Source organism: Dacryopinax primogenitus (genome assembly GCF_000292625.1).
Source record: "Dacryopinax primogenitus strain DJM-731 SS1 chromosome Unknown DACRYscaffold_9, whole genome shotgun sequence".
Taxonomy (NCBI): Eukaryota; Fungi; Basidiomycota; class Dacrymycetes; order Dacrymycetales; family Dacrymycetaceae; genus Dacryopinax; species Dacryopinax primogenitus.
The window spans coordinates 551354-561998 of record NW_024467206.1 but is presented as its reverse complement, the minus strand read 5'-3'; the positions used below and the strand labels follow the sequence as shown (position 1 = coordinate 561998).

The window sequence follows — 10645 nt, the reverse complement described above, 5'->3', positions numbered from 1 at the left end:
ACGGCAACCCGTACAGACGCCGAGCTCATCTCGGCCCTTCAGCGTGCTTGGTTGCTTCCACAGGCTGGGCAAAGCGACCCAATTGCAGAAGCCAAGTTTGACTTGGACGGGGCAGTCACCGACGAAGGGACGAACTTCAGTGCTGGTGAACGCCAGCTAGTCGCTTTGTGTCGAGCATTGGTGAAGAACAGCAAGATCATCGTTCTCGTGCGTGTTTAGTGAAGTGCAATACAGTGCGATGTCTGATCTGGTGCAGGACGAGGCCACGTCGAGCGTTGATGTTGCTACCGATTCAAAGATCCAGATGACAATTCAGCAAGAATTCGTTTCGTCTACCCTACTTTGCATCGCACATCGTCTGAATACTATTGGTGCGTCACTCGTTGTTTGTCCTCGTTGTATACTGAGCAAGCATGTAGTGTACTATGATCGCGTGCTGGTGCTCGACGACGGAAGAATTGCCGAATTCGATACCCCGCTGAATCTGTTTGATAACCCTACTTCGATCTTCCGCTCTATGTGCGATAAGGCTGGTCTCAGTCGACGAGACATCGAGCGGATCCGTGCCGGAGTTGCCAGCCAATTGCCGACTCTCGTGGCGCCGACACCAGAGGATTGACTGATCGGGCCAGCAATTGGGGAAGGCGTTCGATCTGCCGCAGAGCTAAACGATTCAGATAGACATATTACTCCATATGACAACTTAGATTAGACTTCGGATTAAAGCTGGGGATGGAATTGGAATCGATCAGGCCCGGACTGACACCCATCGGGAGACACCATCAGTATGCACGTAGATGACGATTACTCTCGTATCGGGAAGGCACATCGTAGTCGGACTACAACAGAATGGACAATTGCATTTTCAGACTGAGGGAGAGCAAATTTGCCCCAAATGTTAGCGTGTTGACACTCTGATAACATATGAAAGACCCCACATCCCCGACCAGTTCGTTAGAGAACTCGGACAAGCTGGTAGTTGTGTTCAATTCGCTGTAGGATAGTGCTTTTTGAGTAGAACGATAATCCATATACCGTGTTACATACTGTATATATATGCAACGTGCGCCAAAATGGTTGCAAAGGGCACGTTCAGTGGCCGTGAGGATTCGGAAGCAAGAGTTCTGCACCTGACTACACGTGACACGCGCCAGACACAGCCCTTGAGGATGTGTTGGACGTTCCTTGAAGGCGCGTCGGGAGGACACCTTTGTCCTTGTACACCCACCAGCTACCTCACATATCCCATCCTCAGTCTCGAACTCTGACGAACATGGGATTTTGCAAGCGATGTGGCGACATAATTAACACGGAGAAATGTGCCAAGTGCGGAGGTGCAGCTGTTTGTGAGTGTCTACGTCGTATGTCGGACTCAAATCCATGTTGACAATCCTGCTTAGCTGGTGTTGTCAAGTTCAGCGGTGAACCGGGATCACCCAAAAAAGCAGATAGATGGGAGAAGAAGTGCGTAGTTATTGTATTATGTGTGTCAATTCTTTAACGATTTGCAGGTACACGCATCGTCGTTCCGCGTCCCCCCCACTGCACTCCAGCAGACTTCAGCAATTGGATCCGAATACGGTCCATGACCGCTATCCAGCCACCCCTTCTCCTAAGAAACGATTCCCCCGTCCAACATCTGTGGACTTGAGCAATCCTTTCCCACGTCCGACTTCCAACTTCCGAAAGGAACCGCTCGCGATTTCGCAGGTACTCACGTTGGGTGAAGATGTGATTGTGGAAGAAACCGAGACTGGTCCTGTGGTGCCAATGGACGATGGGATAACGCTGGCCAAAGTTCACGGGACAGTCTTATTACCACCTGCACCTCTCAAATGCGCACACTGCAATACGCTTTTCCCGCCCAACTCGACGCTCTACCCGCTTTCTGCGAGCGAGTCTGCGGACCCTTGCAAGACGGACCTGGACATCACTGAAACGACTGGTCCCTACGCATGTCTCGCCTGCTTTACTGAACATCGTTCGCTCGGTACCTGTGGTACTTGCTACAAGTCCGTTCTCCCTCTAAAAGCACAGGGTGCCTGGATCACCGTCCGCGACAGCGTCTGGCATGGGCGGTGTTTCTCGTGTCGCGGGTGTGGAGTAGATCTCAGTAAGCGTCCCACGGTCGGCATCAGCGAAGATCCAGAGTGCGAAGAGTGCTTTGGAAAGGTATTGCAAACAAGGGCATCGCCTTCAAATAAAGATAAGGTCCGGGAGAGGACGAAAGAGGCAATGTCCGAGATGCAAGGTTTCTTTGGCACCCCCGCTACACCCAAGAAGGCTAGCGAGCCAGCCGAATTACCAAGCACCCCGACCGCACGTCCAACCTCAACTATCAGCCCATCTGCGACGTGTTCAATTTGCACCAATCCACTTCTTCCTCCTCCTGGTCAGACCGCTCCACTCGTGACAGCCGAGGGGCAGCAATATCATGCGTCATGCTTCGTCTGTTGTTACTGCAAGAAGGCATTCGTCGATGTCGGGCGGGAGGCAACGGCTGTGTTCGCATTCATCGGCGAGAAGCCCGCACATCCCAGCTGCGCACCGACAATGACGACAAACGTTGTATCCTCAATGCATAAGACCACGTCTCTGAAGAAGACCATTCTTCCTGTGCCTAACACGCCGCCTAAACTCACGTACACGCTTCCGGCACCCATCTCTCCATCCAAGCGGGACGCGATCCTGGCTCTTCCACGCCCGCTGTCTCGTTCGCCGAGTAAAGCTCGTCCCTCGTCGATCTTTCCTCCCCCTGTTTTGGCATCTTCGGTGCTCCCACGTCCCACCAGCCCGCAGAAGTCACCTACATTCGGTATTAGCCTGCACTGTCCTTCATGCCAGAAGAACGTTTCTCCAATGGAAAGAGGTACAGTGCCTGGCCCTGGTGGCGGGAGGTGGCACGCCACCTGTTTGAAGTGCGGGGCAGAGAACAAGGGCGAGCCTGGTGAAGGCGAAGAACAATATTCGGTCGATCCCGAAGCACTGAAGGGACGCGGCTGTGGGAAGAAACTCGACACTGGAGCCAAGGAGGCCGGAGGACGTGTCTGGTGTAGGAGATGTTGGGTATGCGTTGTTCTATCAGATTTGAACGTACGGATTCGCTAACGTTGGCACAACAGGATGATCTTCCTCCCACAATCCGCCCAGTCTCCCCGACGCGAGTGATGCCTCTATCGCCAACGCATACAGGCACGCCCCACCTCGGACGCACCTCATCTCTCAGACCCACTACCTCAATCTTCCCGCGGCGACGGGAATCACTTGCTCTGACGCCTCAGATGACTGGGTTGGGTCTTCCAATCAATCGACAGCTGACGGGCAGCACCTTCTCACCTTCTCAGGGTCTTGCACGTCAAGCAACCGGTACTGGATATCAAACAAGTCCGACAAAGGGCAATAACATCCAGTTCGCCAATCAGATGACGACCAGCGGCATTATCAACCCTACCAGAAGACCCAGGAGCTTGTATGCCCCGGCTTTCAGTGGAATGCTTGAGAACGTATCGGAGGACTAGGTTTGATCACGTCGATGGGGAATGGTTTCGCAGAACGTTTGTGACAATCCAAAGGGCCTCTTAACGTTTTTCACAAGGTGTGGCGCAGCTCGTTGGATATGATTGTCGTGTTTGTGTGTCCTATTATGTCCTCCTATGATTTCACCTCTTCGTGTTTCTTTGTCAACACTCGACTCCCTAGGAAGTTCGCCGGGCGGGCAGGTCTGTTTCTTCTCAAAACATTTATATTCCTGAGTCATGATCTTTCTTCTATCAGTAATCTATGCGTTGTAAACCGAAAGTGACGCCATTGTCATAGCTGCAACGGGTACTAATATCGGGAATTGTCACTGAACCCTCAGAAGCATCGGCGGAAGCGCTTCTCGCGTGGCGCTGAATTTGAGGGCACGCGGCCGACCGGGCCGTTCTGTCATTATTCACATCATCGTCTGCCCTGACAACGCTTCGAAATCTCACCCCCCTTTCATGACTTCAAACACACCCCAACTGTGACTTCAAATAACGTGCACAGAAGGCAGCAAGATCCTCAGAATCAATATCCCTGCCCTGATGAGAAATCACTGCCGTAAACCGCTTGACGACCCTCTGATTGACCTGCATAAAAGGTGTCCGTCGTCATGCATTGTCCGGTTGCGGTTGCCGACCGGTCGAGGGTCCGGGCCCTTCTTGCCCGTGGTTTCCTTGGGTTCGCGTGCTGAGTCAATACTGTCGTAACGAGGGAAGCGCCGTGGACCTCAACAATCAATGACCGGTACTACTAGCTCTCATCCAAGCTGCCGCCTATCTGCTCCCTCAACTGAATCATGAAGGCGTGGCTCTTCAGACCCGTCTGCGGCCGCCGTTGCGCGTTTTTTGCCGGGTTTCCTGCTTGGCAAGCTGGCTGAGTAATTTCCTCCGATGCCCCCTCTTCGGAGACAAAATGCCTACAATGCCCCTCCGGAGGCAATGGCCCCTAAATGCCCCTCTGTTCTTCACATGTGCTGCGTATTCGCGTCGTCATGGGTCCCACAAGGTTTGGATGTTATCGAACAGAAAAAACTGGATAATCAAAGAGTGAAAATCTATCTCAGTCATTTTGGTAGATTGCTGTTATTATAGCCCTCAAAAAACACCTCTACTCAGGAGTATATATTCTAATTTCTTGATAACACCATATGTAGATATTACTGGAAGACCCCTAAACTGTCTCATTTATGAGTTTCTCATCACTGCCACAAAGACGACGCGCAAATACGCCGTTCATGTGAAGAAGAGGGGCATTTAGGGCCATTGCCTCCGGAGGGCATTGTAGGCATTTTGTCTCCGAAGAGGGGGCATCGGAGGAAATTACTCCAAGCTGGCTGGACAACAGGAGAGATTGAATCGCGTGCCTCGCGCGTGTGCTGGTCTGCTCAGAGCTCTCTTCCTCTCCACCACGCCCCGGTACGGAGTTGAGCTCCAGTTTCCTCTTTTCTGTCTTCTGTTCTTCTGGTTCTGCCTCACTGTTCAACTGGACTTTGAGTCGTTCGACGCCGGACCGTTCGATAACCTCGGTAGCCACGAACCAATTCCGCAGACAGGACTCTGCCTTCGTTCGCCTTTGTACCTTGTGTACCCCTTCCAGCGCTCCAAGTTGCAGCGCCCTCTGCCTCTTGATTCCCAGGCTCTTTGGTCTTGCTGTCCCCTGGCGATCTCAGCTGGTCTGCCCACTGCATGATATATTCGTCGCCGATCGTTTTTCCAATCGTCAAGACGTGTTCTGTTCCTTGAAGTGGTGCTCGCTCTGCACCCATATCTCCTTCCTTGGCCAACCAGCAGCCTGGTTTTCGAAACATTGTGGGGTAGCTAACGACACCTAAAGTGTCCCACCTTTACTTTACAAACTCGCCTCCGATTCCCCATTTGAATATTTCCTGGAATGCATCCCACACTTTCCGCCTTTGCGCCATTTTCGGGGGTTCCGGGGGTGCTCCTTGCTGACAAGGATCCTGGCGTACGTTGTTCAGCGGTATTGCGGTGCTCTGCTGACCGGATTGCACGTTTAGGCGAGCAGTTTACTCGCTGACATGCCGTTCATCGGCCTTGCTTCCATCGGTATTGCGATGCTATTGTTTCTGGTGACGACACGGAGACTAACAAGGTGAAGCGGTGATTCAGTACGGCACGTTCAGTTGTTGATCACCATACAGGTCATCTGGTGTCCTTATCCTTTCCATCCACACAGCTTTCCTCGGTGCAATCATGGACATCGCAAATGTTATTGTCCAGGCTAACACCACCTCGGTCAGCCGAATGTTCCCTTTGATTGTTGCTCGAGAGGTTTTTCTCGCCATTTCCCACGCCAGCAAATTCTTTTATGTCTGGCTTCTGTCTGGGCAATCTATTGCCGCCCTCATTTATGGCGGCAACTCTTTCCCCGCAAGTTGGGCTAGATGGGGGCTTGGTGGTACGGTGGCCAATGGCACACTGTTGGTACTCAGTGCAGGTATTGGACTAACCCAGGTGCGCAAGATAAAATTAATAGCTCTTCACCGCAACTTACGGGCGTGCGCAGTTGATCTGGAGAGCTGGGTTTCTCTTTCAGCTCACCAATTACCTCGTTCTGTACGACCTCGACACCATTCTGGAGATTGCCACAACTGGCCTTCTACTTGCCAAGCTTACTCTAAATATCTGGTTCTCGCCACCTTTTACGCCAATGAAGGCGGCGAAGGCATATGCACCATTGGTATTTGCAACTCTCCTAGGGCTTAGCGGCCCTATCGGCAATCTGCTTGGTTGTAAGTGCTTTTTTCGGGTGATACGGTTTCTGTATTCAACCAATATGTAGTCATGTGGTCCGACACTCCTTATGGACGACTCCTCGAGGCGATCCAGTTGTATTTATATGCACTTTATGCTCTTGTTCTCAGCTTCTACGCAAGTGTCAAGAAAGAGAGTAGCCGCAAGACCGAAAAATCACCAACACAGCAACGGCGTCCATCCGCTCTCACAATCCCTTCATTCCGTGATATCTCCGAGCCACCATCTGCCACGCTCCCGTACAGTTACCCGTCCCCAGCCCCGCTGATGCAAACCTATGCAGAGCCTGTGGCCTACGCTAGACCTGACGCCAAGAGATGGTCTACAACGGAACGACTCAGTCAATGGGTATCGGAGCGCGCCGTGCTGAGTCCAACTGGTGCTGGAAAGGCGTGGATCGATTTGGAGCGTGGTCATAAACGCGAACGCAGTTCCATGGACCAGACTATCCGTGCCCCCGTCAGGGCCGTAGCCCCATCCTCCGACAAGAGGCATATCCGCGACAACGCTCCTTCTCGGAAGACAACGCTCGACTCGCAAACATCTGGTCCAGCAAGAAAACCTTCCACGTCATCCCAGGGGGGCGGCGCTTCGGTCACTGTCGTTTCACCGACCAATGGTGACCGAATGACACTCTCTAGATCCAACTCTTCCAAGAATCGGTCTCCCATTGCTACTGAGACAACGGGTTCCAATGCGAACAGAGATAGTGCCTTGCCCTCTGCTCCTCGAGGCATCATTGGTGGCACAAACGGTACCCGGACGAAGCCTTCGGTTCTGGGTCGTCCGACCATCAGTCGGATTCAATCTATTAGCAGCATGCGTTCTCCATCGCCAAGCACAGATCTCAGCGTTGCTCTGCGAGAACAGGACGAAAGAGACAGGACCGTGGCGGAAATCTTGCAAGCCAGGGATTCCATGCCGTCTCAGTATGCGTTATCACCTCATTCCAACTCTTATCGCTCGGGTACAAGCAGTGTCTCCCTTAGCAATTTCCCTTCGCCTCCGCCAATGCCCATGCCAGTGGCCTCAAGCTCTAAGCAGATTGTCCCTAAGCCATTACAGCTTCCGAATCTCAGCATTACTCAACAGAGCGATCGCAAAGGAAAATCAAGGAAGAAGAGCGAAGATATCATTGTTGATGATGTCCTTTTCACCCTTGCCCCGCCAAACTGGAAGCGGAACATAGACAAGAAGGGAGACAGCTATGCAAGCGCTGCCTCGTCCACTGTCATGAAGCGAGACCAGTATGATTCTTCCGCACAGTGGGACATCACTAGCTTCATCGGAGGTGAGTCCCAGCCTGCTGTCTCCAAGAGTCATACTTACAGTTTACAGGTGTTGTCTCTCCAGGAGCAGAAAGTGCATACAGTCCATCCCTACTCTCCGCAGGACCACCTGGTCGCCGTGAATACAGCGCGCCGTACCCTTCTGCAGTGGCCTCTTCTGCTCTCCTGAGCCCTGCACAATCTGTCATGGAGAGCGAGGACAACGCTCAGATCCTGGAGGTCAAGCACACGCATCCTATCATGCGGATCATGCCCACACTGCCAGAGAAGGCAATAGCGATGAAGGCGAAGGAAAAATCACCATCACGAGGTGGTTCGTTGGACACTGCCGATAAGACTGTAGAAAACCCTGTCAGCATTCTTCCAGACACAAGGTCCTCCTCCGGTTCGCCATCACGAGAGGGTTCTCCACAGCTAATGCCAGCCAAGGCAGCAGGACCGGGAAAAACCTCTCCGTTCCCGACACGACCTTTGGCTGGGCTCGGGAGCTTGTCGACACAAATCCGTGCTGGTTCTCCGGGAGGTGCAGAGATGTTGGAGGCTTCTAGTACAGCCTTTGAGAAGCCGCGACCAGCGCCTTCGCCAGTTTCAACAACAACCAGTCCTGTGTCGCGACCTACGCAACCGCCTAGCGGTTTCATATAGGCGAAAATGTATATGCGTAGGCACTGCTACATGTATTACATCGAACATTTTTCCTTCATGGTACATTCTAATTGGGGTCCAACTGTGTGTATTTGAGACAATATTACAATCTTCAAAAGACGTCGCGTGCGGTTTCAATCGGATGAGGAGTCCTCGTCTTTATCAACATATCGCAGCAGTCTCTTCATTCGACTGACCGCTTGACCGGCGTAACCCCCCTGCGTGGAATCAGCAAACGTGTTCAGCAATCTTTGTGACCGGGCACTTACACCAAATATAAGCGCATGATTCAAGTAATGGTATGTCTCATAAAGCTCTGCACGTTGTTGAAACTCTGATTTCGGTTCAGCAGGTGGATAAAGAGTCTTATATGCAGAGAAGAAGGTAGGAGGGAAACCTCCGAACATTCTTGCAATCGCAAGCCTGCGTCACGTCAAAGACGTGTATGACAGAAAAGCGAAAGGACGCACTCGAATTCGTTGTGTCCATAGAATGCCGCTGGATCAAATATGACTGGTTCGCCCGTATGTTGATCTACACCTGCATTGCCTGTCCAGAGATCACCGTGTACTAGTACAGGTTCAACCTCTAGGTTTCCCAAGATGGCAGGTATAACCCTATCAGATTAGTATCAGGCTCTTTGCTAAAGGCGAAAACGCGTTGACCGCACCTCTGAACCACTTGATCACCCACTTTCACCACTTCTCCTGAGCCTTTTCTCGCAAGTCCATCCAGTAGCTGCCGCATCATGCCGCCGAAGCATTCCTCCCACGTCCCAAACCACCCTCGCTCAACCCGTGTCGCTCCACAATGTGTCGGCACATCGAACCCGAACCCCCTCCCCTCCGGATCCTTGAACTGATGCAGCTCCGTAGCCAGCCTCTTTGCTAGCCTTCGTGCAGCATGGTCCGATAAGTAGGATCCCATGTCGAGGTACTGGGAAATGAAGTATGGAAACCCGCCCGAGATGCCATACGCATACAGCTGTGGTGCCAGGCCACGCGCCGCTTGGTGCATCAGGTCGAGAGCACGCGCCTCGCCCGCATACTGCTCAGTGTCGAGGGAAGTACCGATTTTGCAAAAGTAGGATTTCCCGCTTGAGGAATGTACGCGCGAGCCTGAGCCTGAGAATGTCGCGTTGGGCTCGAGGGCCTGGAGATGCTCAAGGATGGTTTGGTTGATGCGCATGTTGGGGACTTGATGGACCTCCGCTTAATCCTCGTTGAAGGGGATTCGTTATAGGTGGGTATGCAATAAGATTAGCCAGCGGGGAATATATAAGGATCCTGATGGATATGATGATGATCAATGATGGATATGAAAATTGAGGGACATCACAAGGTATTGTCCAGCTTCAGAGAGCAACCCGGAAGCAACATACAGACCGGATTATTAGGTCGGACCGTGCATAGTAATCCGAGGAACAATGCACATGTGTATTCAGGTATTCTATGCCAATGATAACCCAGTCAAAATGAGGATATGGTATGCGTGAGATGGTACGTGAGGACTCATAATATTCTATCATTTCATGCTCACTGTGTCTCCCGGTCAGTCTCTGCACGAAGAGCACCCAGAGCTTCGGCGCCCTGTTCTGCTTGTATTCCATCGGTTGCCGCGGCGCGAGGTCCAACCTCGTTAGCTATCTCCAGTGCTGTATCTGCTTCCATCGTCCTCTCCGCATCCATTTGCGTGATTAGGACGTCTCCCTCAGTACGCTGCTCAACTGCTGAGGCGATCGACGCAGTCTCTGGTGTCGACGCCACGAGAGTCGGCAATTGGCTGGCAACTCCGGCACGGATCCGCTCGATGTCTCGTCGACTGAGACCAGCCTTATCGCACATAGAGCGGAAGATCGAAGTAGGGTTATCAAACAGATTCAGCGGGGTATCGAATTCGGCAATTCTTCCGTCGTCGAGCACCAGCACGCGATCATAGTACACTACATGCTTGCTCAGTATACAACGAGGACAAACAACGAGTGACGCACCAATAGTATTCAGACGATGTGCGATGCAAAGTAGGGTAGACGAAACGAATTCTTGCTGAATTGTCATCTGGATCTTTGAATCGGTAGCAACATCAACGCTCGACGTGGCCTCGTCCTGCACCAGATCAGACATCGCACTGTATTGCACTTCACTAAACACGCACGAGAACGATGATCTTGCTGTTCTTCACCAATGCTCGACACAAAGCGACTAGCTGGCGTTCACCAGCACTGAAGTTCGTCCCTTCGTCGGTGACTGCCCCGTCCAAGTCAAACTTGGCTTCTGCAATTGGGTCGCTTTGCCCAGCCTGTGGAAGCAACCAAGCACGCTGAAGGGCCGAGATGAGCTCGGCGTCTGTACGGGTTGCCGTTGGGTCCCTGCTCGAATGTCAGTACTACCACTTATACAGTACACATGAAAG

General features: G+C 52.2%; 5 protein-coding genes across 5 annotated transcripts in view; 3 read left to right on the top strand and 2 right to left on the bottom strand.

Moving 5' to 3' along the window:
- The window catches only part of DACRYDRAFT_22209 (uncharacterized protein), a gene marked incomplete at its 3' end in the record, with an annotated part of 5720 nt that extends 5101 nt beyond the window's left edge, over window positions 1-619 (top strand). Inside the window, exons 14-16 of the mRNA XM_040772727.1 lie at window positions 17-207; window positions 257-371; window positions 420-619. Coding sequence (XP_040628731.1) covers window positions 17-207; window positions 257-371; window positions 420-619 — 506 coding nt within the window. The remainder of the gene's footprint in view (window positions 1-16; window positions 208-256; window positions 372-419) is intronic.
- Window positions 620-1273: 654 nt separating this feature from the next.
- Window positions 1274-3641, top strand: DACRYDRAFT_116268 (uncharacterized protein; the record flags this gene model as incomplete). The annotated part of the gene is made up of 4 exons (XM_040770171.1): window positions 1274-1346; window positions 1401-1464; window positions 1512-3066; window positions 3123-3641. 4 exons carry the CDS (start codon window positions 1274-1276, stop codon window positions 3516-3518), a joined length of 2088 nt encoding a protein of 695 aa, XP_040628730.1. The 3' UTR covers window positions 3519-3641.
- A 1774-nt stretch (window positions 3642-5415) lies between these two features.
- DACRYDRAFT_107566 (uncharacterized protein) lies at window positions 5416-8233 on the top strand (the record flags this gene model as incomplete). Its single annotated transcript, XM_040768503.1, has 6 exons — window positions 5416-5490; window positions 5543-5637; window positions 5687-5999; window positions 6052-6277; window positions 6328-7590; window positions 7638-8233. The coding sequence occupies 6 exons, from the start codon at window positions 5416-5418 to the stop codon at window positions 8231-8233; spliced, it is 2568 nt and encodes an 855-aa protein (XP_040628729.1).
- A 134-nt stretch (window positions 8234-8367) lies between these two features.
- Window positions 8368-9421, bottom strand: DACRYDRAFT_88907 (Ketosamine-3-kinase; the record flags this gene model as incomplete). Its single annotated transcript, XM_040776881.1, has 4 exons — window positions 8368-8451; window positions 8503-8656; window positions 8704-8850; window positions 8904-9421. 4 exons carry the CDS (start codon window positions 9419-9421, stop codon window positions 8368-8370), a joined length of 903 nt encoding a protein of 300 aa, XP_040628728.1.
- Window positions 9422-9768: 347 nt separating this feature from the next.
- Window positions 9769-10645, bottom strand: part of DACRYDRAFT_52395 (uncharacterized protein) — a gene marked incomplete at both ends in the record, with an annotated part of 5777 nt that continues 4900 nt past the window's right edge. Inside the window, 3 exons of the mRNA XM_040775104.1 lie at window positions 9769-10175; window positions 10224-10338; window positions 10388-10604. Coding sequence (XP_040628727.1) covers window positions 9769-10175; window positions 10224-10338; window positions 10388-10604 — 739 coding nt within the window. The remainder of the gene's footprint in view (window positions 10176-10223; window positions 10339-10387; window positions 10605-10645) is intronic.